This window comes from Hypanus sabinus, chromosome 9, assembly GCF_030144855.1.
Source record: "Hypanus sabinus isolate sHypSab1 chromosome 9, sHypSab1.hap1, whole genome shotgun sequence".
NCBI classification, from domain to species: domain Eukaryota; kingdom Metazoa; phylum Chordata; class Chondrichthyes; order Myliobatiformes; family Dasyatidae; genus Hypanus; species Hypanus sabinus.
In genome coordinates, this window is record NC_082714.1 from 30367115 (window position 1) to 30393466 (window position 26352).

Sequence of the window (26352 nt, forward strand, 5' to 3'; positions counted from 1 at the left end):
TGATTTTGAGATACTATTGAGGGGAAAGAGTTTTAGTTTCTCTTATCACCTCCCCCACCCATAGTGCTTGTTATAATTTCCTTCCTCTTACATTGCTTAGTAATTGAACTGGAATAAAGTATTGATTGGAGTTTTTGGTTGAATCAATTTCCATAAATAAGCTATAGTGACCTTCTGATTTATATCATCATTAAGCCAAAGCGCAGCCACTATTTCTGTGATTCTTTCATCAAAAATAGCCTATTAAACAATTATATGAAATGTTTGACTCCTTTCTAAACATTGTTTAAGATTTTTGTAATGTATCTATTTGTTTATGATTTTCATTTTCTGCTCTTAATCTGTGAAGGTTCTCCAAGACAATATTTGGAACACTACATATTCCCTGTGCTTCTCCCAGGCTTGTTTGAAACCCTTACACAAGCTAAAAAGGAGAAATGTTTTGAGGTCAGTGATGTTTAACAGCCATTAGATATTTACAGCAAATGAATTTTGAAATTAATGCTAACTTTCATAGCATAGTTTTCTTGTCTTAGTTCCCCTGAGAGACCAGTGGTATTCTTTGAAGACTATACTGCATATAAGTGATGCAAGTCAATCCTTTCCCTCATCACATGTACTTAATAAATGTTTTGCTTAGCACCTTAATCTATCTTGTGTCAAATCAGTAGTCCACTCAATCATTAATTGAAATTCGCATAAATTGCATATTTTAATTTTATCTTTAATGACACTTTGTACATGTATAAGCACTGTCATTTCATACCACTACATTGGGTTACAAATCATATAGATTAAACCTTTATTTGAAGGTTTGCATTCCAAATTGTTGCTTTGCTGTTTTATTTTTTAATTTGATATAGACTCATCAGATACAGGAATAAGACAAATCCAGTTTATTTTATCAGTGCTTAAAACCCAGCAATTTTAACTCAGCAGCTTTCTAACTTTTCATCAAAATTCACTTTCCAGAGCACCATAGTTAATATTCTTGCTCAACCCTTCTCGGCCTCTAATTGTATGTTTGCACTTGTAGCTTGTCTTCCGTCCATTTCTTGCCAAAGGGAAGTATGGGAGAAGTCAAACAGCATTGTTTCAACTTTCCAATGAAGGAAATTATACTGTATAATATTCCACCATTAGTTTAAATAAGAGCTGATGAAATTTATTTAATAAATGAAATGAATGAAGTAACTTATAGTCTTGGCATACATATTTACTATCATTTGGCCTGCACTCAGTTATTGAGTACTCGAGTTGTCGTCCACCAGTTAGCATTTCTAATTAAATGTAGTCTCCACAAGAAAGAAAATGATTAATTGTTAATCTTTGCAAATTTAATTTGCAACAAGAGCAATATTTAAAATGACTAACCAACAATCTATCATATCCAAACACATGAGCTTTTTACTTAAAAAAGCTATGGAGTATTTGTGGTGTTTCCTTAGTATCATGTTTCTACACCTTGTCTGCTTACGTAACTGTTTCCCTTTCATTCTAATCTGAAAGATCTCTAAAAACAACAATGTATATTTAGTGCAGATATTTCCTTTATTTTTTTACTTCATAGAACCATAGAAAACTAACAGCACAATACAAGCCCTTTGGCCCACAATGATGTGCTGAACATGTACTTACTTTAGAAATTACCTAGGGTTACCCATAGCCCTCTATATTTTCTAAACTCCATGTATCTATCCGAGAGTCTCTTAAAAGACCTTATTGTATCCGCCTCCACCACCACCACCGGCAGCCCATTCCATGCACTTACTACTCTCTGTGTAGAAAGCTTACCCCTGAGATTTCCTCTGTACCTACTTCCAAGCACCTTAAAATTGTGCCCTCTTGGGCTAGCCATTTCAGCTCTAGGAAAAAGCCTCTGACGATCCACACAATCATCCTCTCATCATCTTATACACCTCTATCAGGTCACCTCTCATCCTCCATCATTCCAAGGAGAAAAGGCCAAGTTCACTCAACCTGTTCTCATAAGGCATGCTCTCCTATCCAGGCAACATCCTTGTAAATCTCCTCTGCACCCTTTCTATGGCTTCCACATTTCCCAGATCGACAGCACAAATTTTTCCAGAATGATTCCTCTGCTTGCCACCAATATAATCCAATTTCCTTTTGTCCTCTTTCTGAAAATGCAGATAACTTTCAGTTTTATTTTTAGAGAGAGTAAATGATAACAAATAGAAAACAATTTTATATCTCTCTTGAAATTGTTTGCCACTGAAGTTAACTATGAACATGAAGTTCATCATCTGGAGGGAAGATTAGTTGTATAAATGCAAGGAAGTGAATGCTTCCTTTTTGAAAAATTAGCCTATTTCTGAAGATCGTGAATCATTCTGAGTCAGTTTGTGAGGCCTTCAGGTGAGTGAACCCATGAAAAGCATACTGCTGGATGAGGTACCTGGTCAAGTACTAAAATTTTGTGCCGATCAATTGGCTGGAGTGTTCACTGAGATCTTTAGCCTTGCGCTTTGGCAATCTGTGGTACCTATCTGCTTTAAGCAGTCTTCAGCAATGACTATGGTCCAGCAGCATTTACATTCACATCGAAGAAGTGTTCTGAGATGTTAATGATGAAACATATTAATCTCTGCTTGAGAAGTGAGCTGGATCCATTCTAATTGGCTGACTGGATCAACCAGTCTACAGTCGATGCCATCTCTTTGGCTCTTCAGTCAACTCTGGAACATCTGGACAGCAAAGGTGCATACATCAGGATGCTCTTTATTGAATATAGCTCAGCATTCAATGCCATCATCCCCTCACAACTAATTAATTAGCTCCAAGACCTTGGCCTCAATATCTCCTTGTGCAGTTGAATTGTGAATTTCCTCACTTGCAGATCCCAGTCAGTTCAGATTGGCAACAACATCTCCTCCATACTCTCTGTTAGCACAGGTGCATCTCAAGCTTAGTCCAGTGCTATACTTGCTTTACACATACAGTGGCATGCAAAAGTTTGGGCACCTTTGATGTTAATATTGACACAAGTTGGTGTGGGATAAACAACTTTCCACTATTTCAAACAAGGCTGGACAAAGGTTTGAAGCTCTGCAGCAAGTAGCATCCAAGCTAGACAAAGAGGACAGGGCTACGGTTTACAAAGCCCAGGTATGAAGTATCATGGAGTGAATGCCTGCTTATCATGGGTGAATGTCTCACAGAGTATCCTCAGCCAGCTTGATTCCATTCAAAGAAAGGCTCCCAGGACTATAGGTGTAGATGAAGCCACAGCTTGTGAGAAGCTAGCCATCAGTAGCTTACACCACAGACGACAGGTTGCTGCAGCTACTGTGTATACAAAATGCACACCAGCCACAGCCCTGCAGACCTTCGTGCCATGCTGCCTTCATCTCAAGAGAGACGGTGCATCACATGAACACACTTATCTATGCCTGCTCATGCTGTTTCTATGCCTGATGCGAGAACCTACACACTGGATAGAAGCTTCCTTCACTGTGCTATCAGAATTTGGAACTGCCTTCCAGATGCTGTGGTTGGAAACATCTGCGACAATGGGGTCCAAGCCTTCAAGAGTTGAGTGCACGAACACCTATCATTTCTGGGAGGGAAGTCACATGCTTCTTCATAAGCTATCATGAAGGGGATCAGGATGGCAATGCTTGGCTGTTGGTAGGTAGGGTTAATACCTGACTTTCAAGAGCACTTGTGAGTTATGTTCCAGCTGGACTTAGTCCTTAAACTGCTGGAGAACAGTGCAGAAAGATCAGGTGTTATTTTCTCCTGGTAGAGATTAGTTTTTAGTTCCAAGTGCTCCTGCTACGTTTTGTCACACTGCAACCTTATCCTTCAACCTCTTTGAATTATGGAGGACAGCATGTGTATCCAGCAGACTTCATCATGATCATCATGACTCTAGTACAGGGGTCAGCAACCTTTACCACTGAAAGAGCCACTTGGACCCGTTTCCCACAGAAAAGAAAACACTGGGAGCCGCAAAACCCGTTTGACATTTAAAATGAAATAACACTGCATACGTTTTGTTTTGCCTTTATGCTATGTATAAATAAACTATAATGTGTTGCATTTATGAAATTGATGAACTCCTGCAGAGAAAACGAAATTACATTTCTGCATGCAACAAAAACATTTTGAACTCCGAAAAAAAGACGTTGGGTTGAAGGTTACTTTTAAGTAAAATACTCAACGTCTATTTGAGTCCTTCTTGTATTTATGAAAAACGCCAAACTTAAATTTGCCCCCAGCAGCAAACCAAAAATAAAGTCAGCCAGCTGTCAACCTGAAAAATAAAAGGACTATTTCACTGAACAATGAAAACATATGAATATACGTAAAATAATAGGCAATTAAAATATTTATCATACTTGGTCAGGTTGACTCACACCTGACAATGCAGTCGTATTCAGTAGGGATGGATCGATGCTTAGGGGAGTGACCGGGAAGGATAATGTGTTTTTTTTCCTCTCTGAACTCACAGAAGCGTTTCCCAAACGATGTTTGCATTGCGATGATTGCAGAATGTAAATACTCCGAATTTATCATGTCGTGACCTTGTTTGAACTCTCTCAAATTGGGGAAATGAGACAATGTGCCTTTCTGTAAATCTCTGGCAAGCACTGTCAACTTGCGCTCGAATGCCAAAACATCCTCCAACATGTGCAGGGCTGTACGTCCTTACCCCTGAAGAGCTGTGTTCAGCGTGTTCAGGTGCGCTGTCATGTCTACCATGAAGTGTAGCTTTTCCAGCCACTTTGGCTGTTCCAGCTCAGGAAAGGTGAGCCCTTTGCTGCCCAGGGAAGTTTTCACTTCTTCCAGACACGCGACAAAGCGTTTCAGCACCTCCCCTCTGGACAGCCAGCGATAAAAACACGTTGTAGCAGTGTGCTACACGCAGTCAGTAAACTGCAGTCAAAGATAGCTTTATTCGAACTAAACAGCCTTGCTTTTAAGCCTCCCTCAACCCGCCCCCCCCCATGGGCGCGGATGCTGCAAAAGACACGTACTCACAAACCCCCGTAGGCTATTTCCCTTAGCCTGAATGCTGGCTAATTGTGAGCCGGTTCGGATGTGTCAGGAAATGGGTCGCCACAACGTCTTATTTAGATTGTACAAGATCACCATAATCTTCAAATTTAGAATTACATTTCAAAAACTAACAAACTAACATAAAATACATTTTAATTAAATACTGACCAATTATTTCCCAAAGCAACAGGGAGCCGCAGCACAGACGTAAAAGAGCCACGTGGCTCCGGAGCCCCGGGTTGCCGACCCCCGCTCTAGTAGTTATACTTTTTTTTAATGTTTCTTAATTGTACATGATTTTTTTGTGTTCCACCATTGAGCAGCAGTGAACCATCTGATTGGCTTATCTGAATTCTCTTTGGGAACTAGTTGACTCAATCAGCATTTCTGATCTAGCTATTGTTCATGATTGTACTTAATAAAAAAGCTCTGTTCAAAATTTCTGTTACTGTGAATAGCTAAGCGAGTAAAAGATGACCTCATTTCCAAAAGGCTTAAAGTTAAAGATGACACATTTCTTTAATATTTCAAGCAAGATTACTTTTTTATTTCCATCTTTTACTGTTTCAAAATAACAAAAAAGGAAAGGGGCCCTAAAGGAAAAGTTTGGACACCCTACATGGTCAGTACTTAATAATACCCCCTTAGGCAAGTATCACAGCTTGTAAACAGTTTCTGTAGCCAGCTAAGAGTCTTTCAATTCTTGTTTGGTGGATTTTCACCCATTCTTCCTTGCAAAAGGCTTCTAGTTCTGTGAGTGTTCTTGGACCGTCTTGCATGCACTGCTCTTTTGAGGTCTATCCACAGACTTTCAATGATGTTTAGGTTGGGGGACTGTGAGGGCCATGGCAAAACCTTCTGCTTGCGCCACTTGAGGTAGTCCATTGTGGATTTTGAGGTGTTTAGGATCGTTATCTTGTAGAAGCCATCCTCTTTTCATCTTCAGCTTTTTTTTTTAAAAACAATGTGATGTTTGTTTCCAGAATTTGCTGGTATTTAATTGAATTAATTCTTCCCTCTACCAGTGAAATGTTCCCCATGCCACTGGCTGCAACACAAGCCCAAAGCATGATCGATCCACCCCCGTGCTTAACAGTTGGAGAGGTGTTCTTTTCATGAAATTCTGCACCTTTTTTTCTCCCAACATACCTTTGCTTATTGCGGCCAAAAAGTTCTATTTTAACTTCATCAGTCCACAGGACTTGTTTCCAAAATGCATCAGGCTTGTTTAGATGTTCCTTTGCAAACTTCTGATGCTGAATTTAGTGGTGAGGACACAGGAAAGCTTTTCTTCTGACGACTCTTCCATGAAGGTCAAATTTGTGCAGGTGTTGCTGCATAGTAGAACAGTGCACCACCAGTCCAGAGACTGTTAAATCTTCCTGAAGGTCTTTTGCAGTCAAACAGAGGTTTTGATTTGCCTTTCTAGCAATCCTACAAGCAGTTCTCTCAGAAAGTTTTCTTGGTCTTCCAGACCTCAGCTTGACCTCCACCATTCCTGTTAACTGCTATTTATTAATTACATTACAGACTGAGGAAACAGCTACCTGAAAACACTTTGCTGTCTTCCTATGGCCTTTTCCTGCTTTGTGGACATCATTTATTTTAATTTTCAGAGTGCTAGGCAGCTGCTTAGAAAAGCTCATGGCTGCTGATTGTTGGGACAATGTTTGAGGAGTCAGGGTATTTATAAAGCTTTGAAATTCACATCACCTGGCCTTTCCAAACAATGGCTGTGATTAGCTTGTTAGGCCAGAGCCCTAACAAGCTAATTCAGGTCTGAGACCTTGGTAAAAGTTATCTGAGAGCTCAAATCTCTTGGGGTGCCTAAACTTTTGCATGGTGTTCCTTTCCTTTTTTCTCCACTCTAAAATTGTACAAAACAAAAATAATATGCTAATCTTGCTTAAAATGTTGAGTAGAATGTTTCATCATTAACTTCATGACTTTTGAAGATCAGTTCATCTTCTACTCACTTAACTATTCACAGTAACAGAAATTTTGACTGGGGTGCCCAAACTTTTGCATGCCACTGTATGACTGTGTGGCTAAGCACAGCTCCAATGCCATATTCAAGCTTGCTGAGGACACCACTGTCGTAGGCCAAATCAACGATGATGATGAATCAGGATATAGGAGGGAAATTGAAAATCTGGCAGAGCGGTGTCATAACAACAACCTCTTACGCACTGCTTTCAAGACCAAGGAGCTGATTATTGACTTCAGCAGAAGGAAACCAGAAGTTTCATCAGGGTATCAGAGGAGAGAAAGTCAGCAACTTTAAATTCCTCGGTATTATGGATTTGAGTATGCCCACAAGAAAATTAATCTCAGGGTTGTATACGGTGACATATATGTACTTTGATAATAACTTGACTTTGAACTTGCATTTGAACCCCGAAGCCCCCTATCCCGCCCGTTCCACGCAAAAGCACTGACCCAACCCCCCCACTTATTTCAGCAAGAAGCATCAGCACCCTTCATCCACAAAGCAATCAATAGCAAAGAACCCAATAAAGACCATGATCTGTAGTACAACAAAACTAATTGTTCACCCAACAATTCGACATACCACAGGCTCTCTCCCTAATAAAGGTACAGAGTGGTGTCACACAGAGAGGGAGACTAACAAGACACAAAAAAACTACTTTCTGATTTATGGTGTTAAAGTCAGCCTCGTTGATTCCACCCCCCCCCCCAAAAAAGAGTTCTCCAACTCGAGAATTGGCAACAAACTGTCCCCCAACCAACAAGAGAAAGAGAGCAATTCACCAAGTACCAAGACCTCCGACAGCTGCTCTGCTGTTCCTGATATTCTGTTTTCTCCCATGGCACTTCAGGAGTATCAGCATAAAATCGGCTCGTCCCCTGGGCTTGTAAAGCCTAAGAACCCCAACGGCACACTCGTCTTCCAGGCCGCATCCTGAGGATATGGAGAAACAGCTTGTCAGTGAGCCGTGGGAGTGGGTCCCATTGCACAAAGAACCGGAGTCTGAATGTAGCTCTATCTAGGTCAGGGTCTTTGACAGAATCCCATCCACCTTGGAAAGGAAAAAGAGAGACATTAAAAGGTAGAAGTTGAGCTCTTTCTGCAGATGAGCTAGAAGAGGTCACTGTCAACATCATTATAGCTCCACCCACACAACACATTTCATTGTATTTTTTGATGTACTTGTGATAAATAAATGAATCTCAATTTCTTATTGTCTTATTTATGCTATAATATTCAATGACCAAGAGATTATGGCAAAAAGAAAATGAAAATTTGGTCTTTTCAAGATTGATGAAAAATACCATGGAGGGTATCTGATGTCAAATCAAATTAAATGGTATGAAGAAAGTAATTTCATGGCATTTTAAATTGCAAGAGCAGAATTGAGAAATACAGGTTTAAACTAAAATAGACTTATCAGAAAAATTTTCATACATGAATGATCAATAAATTGGCTTAGAATCATTGAATCATAAAATTGTGCAGCATGTAAAGAAGCCACTTATTCTTAGCAGACGGTGAGCACTCTTCCATACTAATTCTATTGCCCAGTATTTAATAAATAGCTCTCAATGTCTAAGTAATTGTAGTGTTCAGCTGAACACATCTTAAATGCTGGTAGCAGCCCACCTTCAACTATACTCTCAGCCATTGCATTCCATCTATTTACCACTCTTAGGTGGAAGCTACCCCTCATAACCTCTAAACCTTTCCCTTTATTCAAAACTTATGTCCTCCACTTCATCTGCCTGATAAGGGAAAGGTTTAATGTAGTCCTGTCAATATATATCCTTCATAATTTTATATCCCTCAATCATGCCATTCCAGACAGATCAAACAGTTTCTCCAATCTGTCCTGATAAACAAATAGCTCCATTCTAAGCAACATCCTAGTTAATGTCCTCTACATCCTCCCCAACATTATCATACCCTTTCATCACATTATAGTGACTAGAAGTGCGCCAGCAGAGGTCCACGCAATGTTTTATGAAGTTGGAACCTCCCTTCTTCTGTCTTCAGTGACTTGATTAATGAAGGCAAATCACATTATCTACCTGCATCTCCATTGTCAAAGCTCTCTATACATGTACTCCAAAGCCCCTTTGTTCTTCAATAGGCCTTAAGATCTTACCATTCATAAAGTATAGTACTGCACAAGTCCTAGGCCCTTATATGTAGCTAGGGTCTAATACTAATTTTAACCTCATTAGTGCTCTCAAAATGTATTACTGCACATTTCTCTAGGTTAAACTAGATCTCTTATTTTTAGCCCATTTCGGTGACACATTAGTACCTCTCAGCAGCCCAAGACTACCTTTTACATTATCTACAATTCTGCCCATCTTTGTGTAATTTTCAAACTTACTTATCTTGCCTCCCTCCCACATCTTCATCAAAGTTATTCACAAATATTATAAACAGCACAGTTCTAGCACCAATTCTTGTATAACACCAGTGGTTACTGGCATCCAATCATTAAAATAACGCTGTACCTGTTTCCCATTGTTAAACCAATTTTGCATCCAGTTTGTCAGCTTACCCTTCAATCCTAACCTTTTGAATCAGTCTCCCATGTGGACTTTATCAAAGGCTTTACTAAAGTTCATGTAAGTCTCATCCATTGCTTTGCTTTCATTGATACACTTTATTACTTCAGAGTTCATCAAATTGGCCAGACAGGCCCTGCACTTGACAAAATCACTTTGGCTGTCTCTGATCACTCTCCATCTTTTCAAGTGACCATTAATCTACTCCCTTAGATTTTTTCCTGAATCATCCCAACCACTTAGGTTAGGCTCAGAAGTTTATAGTTACCCAGCTTCTGCAGATGTCAACTTGCCTGCAAGTAGATGCTCCCATCTTTCTTTGCCAGGTCCTCCCATATATTAATCAAATAGGCCTTCCTCAATTTAAGACCTTTACTACCAGGCTATCCCTGTTCTTTTCCATGACTACTTTTGTCATAATGCACACACAAAGGATTGGACCTAGGCATGGAGGCACAGCAGGATCCCCAGGAAGAGACAGAAACAAGAGATTAAACATTAGAATACTAACAGAGCCTCAGAGGAATGATTGAGCAACACCACGAGACAGTTCATTCTCCCAAGAGACACTGCATTTCACTTGGAAACATAGCAAGATCATATTGGTCAGAAACATTGCATTTGACACAGAAACATAGAATGTAACTCAGGAAAAATTAAGTATAACATGGGAGGCTTGTTTACCCAGTGTAAAAAACTTGACCGCAGACTGAAGAAGCTCAGAACCTCCACTGGATCCATATTAGTGGGGGTCATTCTGTCATGGTGCTCCCACAAAGGACCAGACCTAGGCACAGAGAAATTGCAGGACTCCCAGGAAGAGAGGGAAACAAGAGACCAAACCTTAGCCCCAGAGGAGCAACACCACAAGGTTATCCATCCTTTTCGACACAACAACTCCACTCAGGAAGACCTCTTTATATAATCATAGAATCTTGGAAACATGCGCCAGCTACAATTAACTTGATAAGATTAAACTGAAAACACAAGGGCTTAATGCTCAAAGGTAAGCCAAAGGGCTCATGACAATTTTAGAAGACTATTAAATGGTTCCCTAGTACAATAAGTTGGACTGTGACCTCACTGTCTATCTCGTCATGATCTTGCTCCTGATTGTTTATCTACACTCCATTTTCTTTGTAGCTGTTACTGTCTATTCTGCATTGTTATTTTGTACTCTGTTCTACCTCAGTGCACTGCGTAATGATTTGATCTGTATGAACACTATGCAAAGTGAGTTTTTTAACTGTGCATGTAACAATAATAAAACATTGCAACAATGTAATACCAACTCCCCTTTTATTCCATCTGTTTTACTTTAAAATTTTTGTAACCTGGGATACTGAGAGTCTAGTCCTGTCCATCCTTCAATCATGTTTTAGTGATAGCACCACTATCATAGACCCCTCTCCCCCCTTCCCCTTTGTTAATTGACAATTAAAGATTCAACTCCTTCCATTAAAATGAATTCAACTTAGCTTTGAATTTCCTTGATGTCCACCTGCCCATCTTGCCTACTATACTTGCTCATTATTTCTTCTCCAGGTGATTGTACTTCTCCATCTGAACAACTACTTTAAGACCCCTTTCCTTGTCAACTCACTTTAAGCCTACCCCAATAACACTTGCAAACCTCCCAGCAAGTTTGTTTTTCTCATTCTGATTAAGATGCATCCCTTCCTGTTTGTGCTGGTCTCATCTTCCCCAAATGTGGTTCCAGTGATCCAGGAACATAACGCCTATCCTTCTGCACCATTCTTTCAGCCATACATTTACCTGACACATCATTGTATTTCTATTATCACTATCTTGTGGCACAGAACCCCTATCATTATTGCTCTCCAAGTTTTATTCATCTAGCACCCACCATCCTGCTGTACGGCAACCTATAGATTGTGCAGTTGGGAAATTCTGAATAATTTAATGGAGACACACTCCAGAGAGAAAAAAAATACTAGTTGAAATCTTGCCTTGTGGGCACAATAAAGTCTTCAAGATTATAGGATTGAATGAATTTCTACTTCCTGCATGGCATTTTTAATGCTGTTTCTTGTCCTCCCCTATCTTTATATCACAATGTGTCTACCGACTTTTGTCCGGGAGAGAGAAGTTTCTACAATTCTTAATGCATGCCAGTTAATTAATTTTGAAGTCTTGCTTTTGCTCTTATTTACAGAGAAAAAGGACCAAGTTCAATGCTTGTGACTTTCTGGCAGAATGGTTGTACAAGTAAGTTTCTTCTTATTCTGGCTTATGCCCACTTCCTTTCCAGGCTTGACAAAAGGTCTCATGCAAAAACATCAACTATTTATTCTCTTGGCTTGCCTCCAACATTCTGTATATATAAAAGACCATAAGACATTGAAGCAGAATAAGGTCATTCTGCTTTACCATTCCATCATGCCTAATCACAGATTCCACTCAACCCTATTCACCTGCCTTCTCGCCATTTCCATTGATGCCCTGACCGATCAGAAAACTATCAACTTCTGCCTTAAGTATACCCATGAACTTGATTTCCACTGCAGTCTGCAGCAGAGCATTCCGCAGATTCACTACTCTCTACTGTTTTCCTCCTCATATCTGTTCTAAAAGGTTGCTCCTCAAATTTGAGACTGTACTCTCTAGCTCTGGATAAAACCACCATAGGAAACATCGTCTCAACATCCAGCTTATATGGTCCTTTCAACATTTGGTAGGTTTCAATGAGAACCCCCCCCCATTCTGAAATCCACTGAGTACGGGCCCAAATGCTCCTCATATGTTAACCCCTTCATTCCCAGATTCATCCTTGTGAACCTCCTCTGGACTCTCTCCAATGACAACTTATCCTTTCGGATCCAAACGCAGTCTGACTAGTGTCTTATAAAGTCTCAGCATTATCTCCATGATTTTATATTCTATTCCCCTGGAAATGAATGCCAACATTGCATTTGCCTTCTTCACCATAGACTCAACCTGTAAATTAACCTTCTGGGAGTCTTGTATGAGAGTTTCTAAGTCCCTCTGAACCTCTGATGTTTGAACCTCCTCCTCACTTAGATAATAGTCTGCATTATTGTTCCTTTTATCAAAATGCATTATCATACATTTCCCAACGCTGTATTCCATCTGCCACTTTTTTGCCCATTCTTCCAATTTGTTTGTCCTGCTGCAATTTCATTGCTTCTTCAGCACCATCTACCCCTCCACCTATCTTTGTATCATCTGCAAACCTTGACACAAAGTCATCAAATCATTGACACACAATGTGAAAAGTAGTGGTTCCAATATTGACCTGTGAGGAACACCACTAGTCACTGGCAGCCAACCAGAACAGGCCCCCTTTATTCCCACCCGCTGCCTCCTGGCTCTCAGCCATTCCTCTGTCCATGCCAGCATCTTTCCTGTAACACCATAGGATCTTATCTTGTTAAGCAGGTTCATTTCATTTCATTTTTCAATCTTTTTATTGATTTTCAAATAAAGAATATACAAATCAATATACAAATTTTTCTTTCTCTTTTTTTTGTTTCAGTTTAGTTAGTGGGTTTTTTTTCCTTTATCAATAAAATTTCCAATCTTTTTTTATGATTGCTATGAGGAGTTGTAGTTTTTTTGACCATTGTATTTATAACAGCATAATATTCTACCTATTTGATTTTGACATTATATACTTTCTGTTTTTTTATTGCTGTTTACATGTCTTTTATATTATCTGTTTGCAGCTTCATGTTTGGCACCTTATCAAATGTGTTCTGAAAATCTGAGCAAATGACATCCACTGTTTCTCCTTTGTCCACACTGCTTGTTACTTCCTTGAATAAATCTAACAGATTTGTTAGGCAAGATTTCCCTTTACAGAAACCATACTGACTTTAATTTATTTTATCTTTAGTCTCAAAGTACCCCGAGACCTCATCCTTAATAATGGACTTCAACATTTTCCCAGCCACTGATCTTAGCCTAACTGGCCTATCATTTTCTTTCTTTTACCTTCCTCCCTTCTTAAAGAATGGAGTGACAGTTGCAATTTTCCAGCCCTTCGGGACCATGCCAGAATCAAGTGATTCTTGAAAGATCATGGTCAATACATCTGTTATCTCCTCAGCAACCTCTCTCAGGATTCTGGGATGTAGTCCATCTGATGCAGATGACTTATCTACTTTAAGATCTTTGAGCTTGCCTAATATCTTTCCTTTGCAATAGCAATGGCCCTCACACCTGCTCCCTGACACTCACGGATATCTGTCACACTGCTAGTGTCTTCCACAGGGGAGAATGATGTGCTGTATCCATTAAGTTCATTTGCCATTTCTTTGTCTCCCATTACTACCACACCAGCAGCATCATTTTCCAGTGGGCCAATATCAACCCTTGCCTCCCTTTTACTCTTTATATAACTGAAAAAACTTCTAGAATCCTGCTTTATATTATTGGCTGGTTTACCCTCATATTTCATCTTTTCCCCTCATAGCATTTTAGTTGCCTTTTTTTTTGATTTTAAAAGCTTCCCCATCATCCAGCTTCTCACTCACTTTTGCTACCTGTCCTTTCCTTGGCTTTTATGCGGTACCTAAATTCCCTTGTCCACCACGGTTGTCTACCCCTGCCATTTGAGAATTTCTTATTCTGTGAGACATATCTAAACTGCACTTTGGGAACTAACTATTCCCAGAAACATCATGCACCTCTGCTCTGCTGTCATCCCCACCAGTATCTTCCTCCAATCCACCTGGGCAAGCTCCTCTCTCATGCCTCTGTAATTCCCTTTATTCCATTGCTATATTGGTACATGTGACTTATGCTTCTCCCTCTCAAATTTCAGTATGAATATAATCATGTTATTATCATTGCTCCTTAAGCATTCCTTTACATTAAGTTCCCTGATAAAATTTTGGTTATTACAGAACGCCCAATCTAAGATTACCTTTCCCCAAGTAGGTTCAAGCACTAACTGCTCTAAAGAACCATCTCGTAGGCGTTCGACAAATGCCCTCTCTTGCGATCTGACACCAATCTGATTTTCCCAATCCCCTTGCATATTGAAGTTCCCCATGACAATTACCCTTATAACATGCCTTTTCCAGCTCCCTTTGCAATCTTTGTATGTTGCTCAAGATTTCCAGCATCTGCAGAATCTCATGTGTGCATATGTAAATTCTTGTGTTTTAACAGTTCTCTTTCAGTTTATTTCATATTGAATAACAAGTCGTATATTTTTGGACTTAACATATATGCACTATGTTTTTTTTTATGCCAGTGATGTAAGTGGTGATTTAAATTATGCTGTTCTTTATGCCACTAATAAATGTGCATTTGTTTCTAGTAAAATATGCTATTGATCATTTAAAGATGGAAAAAAACTAATTATAATTAAAACTAATTCAAATCTTTTCTTTTCACAGCAACAATCAAAGCAGATTTGGCAAGGAATTTGTTGGCTTCTTTGAAATTCCCTTTGTTAAAAATTGGCTTCAGGATCAGTAAGTACTTAATCAGGCTATTAAAAACAGACATCTTTCCATTTGGAAATGACAGACTCTTCTAAAGCCAGCAGGTACTTTTGACACTAGGTTTCCTCAAATAACATGTTGATAAAAACAAGACTTAAACATGATTTCCTATTAACGTCATTACTTTTGGTTGAAAGTAGAAAGAAGTCCAGGAATATTTTGGCACAGAAGTTGAATCATGACATATGATTTTTCTGTATTGCATTGAATGTGCATACTGCATACACTTGAGATCTCTAGCCTATTTACATTAATTAATTTTCAATAGTAATGTAGACAGGGCCAATGTCAATCCTCATAATACTGAATTAATGTCTTCCTGTGAAATTGATTCACATTTAAGCAGTTAGATGCACTGTGTTCCACATTTTAAGGGGATTTTCAATGTAAGTTTTAGGAAAATCTGATAGAATTAAACTTGTTGCATCAAGAACACAGCAAGTGGAACAATTAAAATTTGGGAGCATTCTGAGGGAAGTAGAATTAGGTCTAGTAGCATAAAATGCTCAGCTTTCTGCGGACAATATTGAGAGAATATAAAACACCTGGGTTTTGCAATGGCTGATGATATCTAAGTGACAATTAGAATGCTATCATTGCCTGAAAGCATTGATAAGTGGCCAGGTTTTTGCTCCTTATTGCAGTCTACTGATCATTGCAATTCTGCTTGAAGACTGAATGCAATTTGCAGGAAAACTATGTCAGGCACAAAAAAGCTATTTCTTTAGCGCTTATGCCACTCTCATAAGGAGATGTTGGAGGACTATTCAAACAGAATTTCAAGGCGTGGATTTTATATGTCTGTGAAACAGAGGATTATTGATGTAAAATAATAGTAATTTTTTTCAGAAAGCAATAATTAGCAAGTAAAAAGGCAACAGTTAAGAAAGACTGCATCCTGGAATTGAGTTGTTTCTGTAGAACCATGTGTCATAGAAGTCAAGCAAAAATTCATGAAAGCAGAAGAAAACATTGATAAATAAATATGTTTTGTATCCTTCTGTGGTTGAATGGATATAATAGAGGTAAATCCAATAAAGTGCAACTTGAAATAGGTTATTGATAAGAAATATTCATGAGGATAAAGGGTCTCGGCCTGAAACATTGACTGTTTAGTCCTCTCCATAAATACTGCCTCCAGGATTGTGTGTGTGTGTTGCTTCTGATACATTTAAAATGTATCAATCAGTGACTTGTACCCAAAAAGACTAGTTTAAATTTTAAAGTTTCTTAAGGGCCTGCAAAATTGTGCATTTAGCATAAGCTGTCAATGGTGCTTCTTTCATGCTAGGAGCCTAAATAATTTTGAGGGCAGACCTGCTTCCAGAATAAATTTGTATAATCTAGCACAAGGGACTGTGGGAATTCTAATTGCAAGTCACATAAGATTAAAGTGTGTGTGTTTCCCAAAAACTGTTTCTGTATGCATCCAGCAATGTAATATTTCTCTCCTTGTAGTTGTTAATTCACCCATTATTCTATTTATTAAAAAGTCTACATATTCATATTGGAGAAGATTATTTTTCCATCCTTGACAGTGTCCTTTCAAAATAATTGGTAGTTTTGACACTCTCAATTTGGAGCCTTTGTTTTGATTTTGCCTAGAGATTTTCAGTGCTTTTAGCAAATGCTTCTGAGCAATTTGCAGTTGTTTTTTTGTTAGCTTTAGCTTAAAGTCTAATTCCAGAAATTTACTTGCAAGGAGATACACAATTTTTCATACTATCCATATGTAATTGCTCTCAGTTGCTTTCAGAAGAATACTTTCAGTGAACGTTCTGTGAATTCTATTAATTCAATGTTCCTATTTCTATCTCTATGTTCCTATTTCCTATTAAATGTTAAGTACATAGTGTTACTAACATTTCACCTTGGGATTTAGTTAATTATTTCATGTTATCTTGTGTGATGCACTTTTGATCTAGTGATTCACAGAACATATCAAATATATCCCCCATAGTATTATCTACTCATACTATCACTATATCTTGAAATAAGCTATATTTCATAAATGATGAAGAGATTTAAATATAATTAGGAAATACTTTAATTTGGAAAAATGTTTCCCTATTAAATAAGGGAAAGAACATTCTTGCTTTTGTTCTTACATTACAAAAAGTATCCTTTTCATCACTAATTGGACTATTTTTCTGACACGTCTTCTGACAGTTTTGTCCATTTATCAAAGAAACATTGGATTCTGTCTGTGGTGAACACTAGAAGTACTAATAAATTGAAAACTTGATTTAGTAAGCCAAAGAAAGAAATCTGTAATACTTGACCTGAATTGGTGATGTAGGGTTGATTGCATCATTTAGTATTGGATACACCACTAAATCTCATCAGCGTAAGTTTTAAGGGACAAATAATGGCAAGGCTGACGGTGCATATCTTTAATGGATAAATCTGTAGCAACTTCTGGAGCATTTACTTGGCACACACATATACATAGACAAGAATATGGATGTTGAATATTCATCAAGTTACTATATCTAGCTTATATATATGGTAATATGGTTTGCATTTCAGTTTATTCCCTTCATTGGTGAGGTAAGTAATTTTCATAAATATGAAGTCACTTTCATTCCCAGTTTAACCACTGCTTCTGATTGTATTCAGATTCAACTTTCCAGCTGACACTAGCTCAGACTCAGTATTGTTTACTTCATGATTCTTCAGTCTAAGAGAATATGTATATGCTTGATTAATCCTGTAAGATTCTAAATTTTGTTTTAGTTTTTATGTTGGTTTCTTGTCAAGAATCACCATTGCAAAATCTCCTTGAAAGTCTGTGGGAAAGTTCAAATATGGTAAATAATTGATTCTATTCCATCGGCCTTCTCTGCAAAATCCAGTCCATTTTGTAAATGTTACATCACACACTTTGATACCTACTAGCCATAAAAATACATTTTCTTTAAAACATTTTGAATAGAGTAGTGGAAATGAAAGGACATTATTCAGCCTGTCATGTCTCTGCTGGATTTTTTCAAAAGCAATTGTACTCGTTCTCCTCACTCTCACATTGTATTTCTTTAAGTTCCTCATCTTCAAATACCTGTCTAAAATTAAAAAAAAAACACCAAATGTGAAAAAAAATGTCAATCTTACTTCTAGCTTCTTTGTCAATGTTAACTTTAATTAATAAACAAAATCCAAAATAATATTAAATGCATGGAGGATGCTTACAATACTGGCAGAAATAGCAATAGGCCTGAAAGTTGGGAGCATTTTAGAACACAGCAAAGGAGGACCGAGACATTGATAAAACAGGATAGAAAATGAAAGTGGACTGGTCTGATGAAGGGTCTTCAACCTGAAACTTTGTGCTCTTATAGGTAAGTAAAGGGGAGATAATTACCAAGGCAAAATATGGGCCTCTTTCATAAAGAGACAGGAACATTCAGAGAAAGAAATAAGTGAATGGCATAGATGGTGAATGGTAGGGTCCAGGCATCATTTCTTGTGGTAGTCTATTATTTACAGCCCTGCCAATCTGACAAGAATCTGTCTATTCTTCACTATTTTCTTTCTGTCTGAAAACCAATTATCTTACCAATTAGTATTTAACTCCTTATTGCATGTGTTCTAACTTTGTTGAATAACCTATTGTATGGGACGTAATCGAAAGATTTTGAAAATCCAAATATATGGTGTCCACTGTTACCTCCTTATTGATTTTTCTCAGAGAGCATCCTCACATCCTCAGAGAGCTCCAGTAAACTACACAAATCCCCTATCATTATCACTCTTCCTGACTTCTTCGCCTCAGAGCCAGGCATAGTGCTACTGCTGATGATCTGTCCACACTCTACTGCAGTTATTCCCCTCATTAACTGGAATATTCAAAGGGAACATACCCCCTACTGAGGGGAATGGCCACTGTGACTGTCTGCCTACACCCCTTACCTCTCCCAGTGGTCACCCATCTAGCTTCCATCTTGAATATAACCACCTCATTAAAACTCTCATCTAAGAAACATAGAACATAGAAAACATAGAAAACCCAGAGCACAATACAGGCCCTTCAGCCCACAAAGCTGTGCTGAACATGTCCTTAACTTAGAACTTACTTAGGGTTACCCATAGCCCTCTATTTTTCTAAGCTCCATGTAGCTATCCAGGAGTCTCTTAAAAGACCCTATCTTATCCGCCTCCACCACCATCACCGGCAGTTCATTCCACACACTCACCACTTCCTGTGTAAAAAAAACTTACTCCTCAATCCAGTCAACATCCTTGTAAATATCTTCTGCACCCTTTCTATAGTTTCCATGTCCTTTCTGTAGTGAGGTGACCAGAACTGAGCAGAGAACCCAAGTGTGATCTGACCTGGGTCCTAAATAGCTGTAACATTACCTCTCGGCTCTTGAACTCAATCCCACAGTTGATGAAGGCCAATGCGCCGTATGCCTTCTTAACCACAGAGTCAACCTGCGCAGCAGCTTTGAGTGTCCTATGGACCTGAACCTCAAGAACCCTCTGATCCTCCACACTGCCTTACCATTAGTACTATATTCTGCCATCATATTTGACCTAACAAAATGAACCACCTCATACTTATCTGGGTTGAACTCCATCTGCCACTTCTCAGGCCAGATTTGCATCCTATCAATGTCCTGCTGTAACCTCTGACAGCCCTCCACACTATCCACAATACCCCCAACCTTTGTGTCATCAGCAAATTTACTAGCCCATCCCTCCATTTCCTCATCCAGGTCATTTATAAAAATCACAAAGAGAAGGGGTCCCAGAATGGATCCCTGAGGCACACCATTGGTCACCAACCTCCGTGCAGTATGTGACCCATCTACAACCACTCTTTGCCTTCTGTGGGCAAACCAGTTCTGGATCAACAAAGCAAGGTCCCCTTGGATCCCGTGCCTCCTTACTTTCCCAATAAGCCTTCATGGGGTACCTTATCAAATGCCATGCTGAAATCCATATACACTACATCTACTGCTCTACTTTCATCAGTGTGTTTAGTCACATCCTCAAAAAATTCAATCAGGCTCGTAAGGCACGATCTGCCTTTGACAAAACCATGCTGACTATTCCTAATCATATATGCCTCTCCAAATGTTCATAAATCCTGCCTCTCAGGATCTTCTCCATCAACTTACCAACCACTGAAGTAAGACTCACTGGTCTGTAATTTCTTGGGCTATCTCTACTCCTTTTCTTAAATAAGGGAACAACATCTGCAACCCTCCAATCCTCCAGAACCTCCCCCGTCCCCATGGATGATGCAAAGATCATTCCCAGAGGCTCAGTTATCTCCTTCCTCGCCTCCCAAAGTATCCTTGGGTACATTTCATCTGGTCCTGGAAACTTATCCAACTTGATGCTTTCCAAAAGCTCCAGCACATCCTCTTTCTTAATGTCTATATGCTCAAGCGTTTCAGTTCGGTGTAAGTCATCCCTAGAATCGCCAAGATCCTTTTCTGTAGTGAATACTAAAGCAAAGGATTCATTAAGTACCTCAGCTCTCTCCTCCAGTTCCATACACATTTTTCCACTGTCACACTTGATTGGTCCTATTCTCTCACGTCTTATCCTCTTGCTCTTCACATTCTTGTAGAATGCCTTGGGGGGGGGGGGGGTTCCTTAATCCTGCTCACCAAGGCCTTCTCTTGGTCTTTTTTGGCTCTCCTAATTTCATTCTTAAGCTCCTTACTGCTAGCCTTATAATATTCTAGATCTCTATCATTACCTAGTTTTTTGAACCTTTTCTTCTTGACTAGATTTTCAACAGCCTTTGTACACTATAGTTCCTGTACCCTACCATCCTTTCCCTGTCTCATTGGAACGTACCTATGCAGAACACCACACAAATATCCCCTGAACATTTGCCACATCTCTGTCATACATTTCCCTGAGAATGTGTCTTCCCAACTTATGCTTCCTAGTTCCTGCCTGATAGCTTCATATTTTCCCTTACTTCAATTAAACGCTTTCCTAACTTATCTATGATACCTTCAGCCTCCCTGATGACCTTGAGTACATCCAACTGAACTTCCAGTTCCTTGACCAGTTGCTTGCATAGCCCCATGGATGTAATCAGGAAGACCCTGAAGTTCCATCACTTCCCATATCTTACTGCCCTGTCTACCACTTTTTGTCTGCATTAAGTCAAAGGTCACAGATTATTAGGAGAATAAAATCCTTATCTGTTCCCACCTGCTGTTCACCTGTGCCTAATAATATATAAATATTTTATTTATTTACATAAATAAACTATTGGACCATACAAACATTTTATCAGCTGACCCAAATACCTTTTAAATTTGAGCAAAGAAACATCAAATCTCGAGGGTCACTTTTCAGTCGTGCAATTTATAGTGTAATATTTTTCCATTTAGTTCTCCAAATGTCAATGGTTGTGGTTATTTGGAGTACTGTACCATTTTGTCGAGCACCTCTGCTCCATCCGCCAAAGGCGGAACCTCCTGGTGGCCAAACCTTTTAATTCCAATTCCAATTCCAACTCTGACATGTCAGTCCATGTCCTCTTGTACCAAGAGGAGGAGCAACACCTTATATATTCTGTCTGGGTAGCCTTCAACCTGATGGCAGGAATATTGATTTCCCCTTCCAGTAAAAAAATAGATTTGCTTCCCCTCCCCTTTTCTTTTATTCCCTAGTCTGGCCTTTTACCTCTTCCCTCGGATTCCCTCCTCCTTCCCTTTCTCCTATGGTCCATTCTCCTCTCCATCCTCCTTCTCCAGCCCTTTACCTTTCCCACCCACCTGGCTTCATCTATTCCACTTAGCTAGCCTCCTTCCACTACCTCCACCTTTTTATTCTGGTGTCTGGAGAAACATTATCCAAAAATGCCAGGATTTTCCATAGGGACCTTTGTTCTACTACAGTCTCCACTGTGACTCCTGTAACAGAGCCACCTTTTCAAATCGGTTTATTAAGCCTGTTGGCATCACCCGTGTTGATGCCATTGCCCCAGCACACCACCGCATATAAGATTATACTGGCAACAACAGACTGGTAGAACATGTGAAGGAGAGACCTGCATACTCCAAAGGACCTCATTCTCCTCAGGAAATAGAGGCAACTCTGTCCCTTCTGGTACACATCCTCTGTGTTGGTACTGTATTCAAGTTTGTCATCCAGGTGCACCCCCAGGTACTTGTAGGTCTTCACCACATCCATGTCCTCACCATCAATGATAACAGAGAGTAGTACAGGCTTAATCTTCCTAAAGTCCATCACCATCTCCTTTATTTTACTGAAGTTGAGATCCACCAAAGTCTGTTTGCAAGAAGGGCCAAAGTCGCCTCTACTTCCTGAGGAGATTGAGGTCCTTTGGAGTATGCAGACCTCTCCTTCACATTTTCTACCAGTCTGTTGTCACAGAACAATCTGCAGACTTTTTCATGATTTTGTATTTTAATTAAGCCATAATAGGCAATGCTTGTGCTATCGACCGTTATTTGGATTTACTTTCTTCATCATGGAAACTGCAGTCAAGATATTAGTGTCAATGGGTAATAGAGATTCAATGATAGGAACATGATCAGAAGAAGAATGTTTGCAGCCAAGATGTATTTTTGTTGATGGAAATCTTTACAAGTGCATTAACAAAAAATAACCCATATGCTTGTCTGAAAAAATAACTTGTTCCAAACAACCTTTAGGAAGTTTAGAGTTACACTTTTTGTCTTTATGTAAGATCCAAGTTTAAAGGGAGCAAATTGACTACCAGTATAACATTACTAATCCACCTTATACTGAGCAGAAAGTTGTTTTAGATCCAAGGCATCCTCACATAAGTAGTCTAATTATAAACTGCTGTATTGATGTGCACCATCTGATGCATTGTTGGATCCTGATATTGTCCTGGAGTTCTTGCAGTATTATTCCATAACTAGACCATAACTATGGAAACGTGATGTTGGAGGAACACAAACAAAAGTAGATTGGCAATTACAGTGCTGTGTTAAAGTCTTAGTCACATATATGTAGCTGGGGCACCTAAGACTTTGCATAGTACTGTACTTGTCAACATGGAGCAAAGAGTGACAACAGACTGTTAGAACATATGAAGGAGAGGCTTGTAAATCTGGCAGGAGCAAAGAATGCTGGGAATGGCAAGGTAAGAGGCTCGTGTGACAGGAGGCAGAGAAGGAGTGCCAGGAGTGGTGGGGGTGGTGATGCAGGTGCAGATCCACCTGCCCTGAGATACCAGGCAAGGTCATTTGATTCCAAACAATTGATTTATGGATCATTGCAGAATGTCTCCCTGTTGCTTCCCTCTCTCTCCACTCTCCCTTCCCCTTTTCATAACCATGGTTACCCTCTCCCTACCCCCTTCCTACCCTCAGTAGGAATATATATAGAGACCCAGACCGGAATCAGGTTTATCATCACCCACATATGTCATGAAATTTGTTTTTTTTCTGAGAGCAGTACAGCACATACATTAAAATTACTACAATACTGTGTAAGTCTTCGGTGCCTTAGTTATATATAAGTGCCTGAGACTTCTACACAGTACTGTATATATTTATTTGTGCAAAGAGAATATAAAAGTAACTGAACTGTAGGATCACTATAATGACAAAAGACTGCAGATCCTGAATTATGGAAAAAAGAACAGAACACTAGAGGAATTCAGTGGGTCAGTGAGGCAAAAAGGTGTTAACATTTCAGCATGAGAGCCAACATGAGGTCTGATTGATGCAGGATCACCATCCCTGACACTGAACAAACAGAAGTTAATATTAGGAATGCTAGGCAGAGGGGAAGGGGGTGGGTGGTGGAGAGGATCACTATTTAAGCAATTTGCTGCAAGAAAGAGGTCAATACTAAGGGAAGAATCTACTTTCTGTGGCTAGCTAATGCTGTTAGATCCTGCAATAGCCAGAAAGAGAAACATATTCTGCAAAAATGGATGATACACCTGAAGAATGACAGAGCACAAAAAAAGAACAGAACAATGAAAAGATTGATAAGAGTACAAAGATAGCCTGAAATATAGAGTAAAAGTAAAACTTTCCATGTTGACTTTACCTTGATTTTCTTTCTAAGTGCCTTGCTATAAAATCTTTAATAAAATTTTCTAACATTTTCCCAATGGCAGATGATAAGTTAATTGGCCTATCAGTTACTGTTTTTTGCTTTCCTCTTTTCATGAATGAAGGTATTATATTTTCTATTTTCTAATCTAATGGAACCTTCCTTAAATCTACAGAATTTTGAAAAACTGTAATCAAAGCTCACTGTCCTGGCTAACTTTCCCAAGTTCTTCCCTTGCTTACAATCTATTTGCAGTACTCCTGGGATGCTACTTATACCTTCTGCAGGGAAGAACTGATGCAAAATATTTATTTCATTGTTTTATATTTATTCATATTGACTAATTTTCTATATGATTAAAATTCACTTTGATCATTCCCTATGCAATTCCCTTGTCAATGTGTTCACCCCCCCCCCCCCAACTAATCTGCCTTCTGGCACTTATCCTTACAAGTGCCACAAGTGCTACACCTGCCCTTCACCTGCTCCCTCACTACCATTCAGGGTCCTAAACAGTCCATCCAGGTGAGACAACACTTCACCTGTGAGTCTGCTGGGATCATCTACTGTGACTGGTGCTCCCGGTATGGCCTCCTGTGTATTGGTGAGACCCAACGTAGATCGGGAGACTGCTCTGTCCACCAGAAAAAACAGAATCTCCCAGTGGCCACCCATTTTAATTCCACTTCCCATTCCTATTCCCATTTGTCCATCCATGGCCTCCTCCACTGTTGTGATGAGGCCACACTTAGGTTGGAGGAACAACTCATATTCCATATGGGTAGCCTCCAACTTGATGGCATGAACATCAATTTCTTGAACGTCTGGTAATGACCCCACCCTTTCACCATTTCCATCCCCTTTTCCCTCTCTCACCTGATCTCCTTACCCACCTATTGCCTCCCTCTGGTGCTTCAACCCCCCTTTGTTTCTTATATGGCCTTCTGTCTCTTTTACAAATCAACTTCCCAGCTCTTTGCTTCATCCTTCCCCCTTCAGGTTTCACCTATCAGCTTGTGTTTCTCTCTCCCCTCCCCTCACCTTTTAAATCTGCTCCTCAGCTTTTTCTTTCCAGTCCTGCCGAAGGGCTTTGGCCCAAAACATTGACTGTACACTTTTCCATAGATGCTGCCTGGCCTGCTGAGTTCCTCCAGCATTTTGAGTGTGTTGCTTGGTCTTATGAAGTTTAATTAATTATTTACCTGTCTTACTCTTTTGACTTATGTAGGGGATAAGTCCTATTTGGGGGGGGGGGATTTCAAAAGGTAGATTAATTGATTGATTAGGAAATTATTACATTTCCAACCATAATTATTAAGAGTAAATTTGATGTCTATTCCCTTATCATATGTAACTGAAATTATGTTCCCTAACTGCAGATACTGCATTTCCACTATCACTACCTATCTTCAAGTCAGAGAACTTATCATACTGTTTGTTCCAGAGTACAAATTAATCTCCATTTGTCATCATTGGTTTTATTTCAATCACTCCTGTAAGGATCATCTTCCTTAAAAAGGATTGGAGTAAATATGTATCATTATAGTATCATGATTAGTAGTAGCTGAAATCTTCTAATTGGCTTTAAATCCAAGAAGTGAATTAAAGATGCTAAAATGTACTCAAACCATATGTTTATTTTAATCTCTTTTTAGAACGCCTAGCAAAGCTGTTGGTTGTTGCTTTAGTTGATTTTTGGAGAATACCTATGATCATTCCAACAGTTAAATTAACTATTGGAGCTATGAAACTCTCAGAGCAGAAAATGTTTAAACTGCACCAAAGGAATTAATTACCTTGATGATTGCTTTGCTAAGTTTGTAAGTTAACAGATTTTCCTTTTTAAGTTGGTTAACCCTGGTCATGAGGTTATTTTTGAATTTGCAGATTTCAGCAGGTTTTGTTTCAATTACTTGAAATCTAGGAAACAAGATAGTGGATTTGGAAATTGTGTTCAAGTTGTCTTCATACAGTCTGCCAGATCTTTCAAAACTGCTTGCAATTAGTTGGAAGATCTGAAGCTAGAAATTTTATCAGATAGCACAATATGCAATATGTAATTGAATTTCCTTAAAGATATATTTTTTAAAAGCAAATCAAAGGCTAGTATGCAAATTAGTAAGTTTGAGCTTTTCTATCAAGTCTTCCAACTGGCACATACAAGCTGTAGTGGACCTTGGATCTTCGTGTTATGTACCACACAAAGAAAACCAGGCCTTCACAGCTGGTGGTATATTTTATTGTTTGTTGAAAAGGCCTG

General features: G+C 39.1%; 1 protein-coding gene across 1 annotated transcript in view; it reads left to right on the forward strand.

Moving 5' to 3' along the window:
• The window catches only part of iqck (IQ motif containing K), a 98698-nt gene that overhangs the window by 46475 nt on the left and 25871 nt on the right, over nucleotides 1-26352 (forward strand). The window contains exons 4-6 of the mRNA XM_059979414.1: nucleotides 350-447; nucleotides 11741-11793; nucleotides 14952-15029. Of these exons, the coding sequence (XP_059835397.1) occupies nucleotides 350-447; nucleotides 11741-11793; nucleotides 14952-15029 (229 nt within the window). The remainder of the gene's footprint in view (nucleotides 1-349; nucleotides 448-11740; nucleotides 11794-14951; nucleotides 15030-26352) is intronic.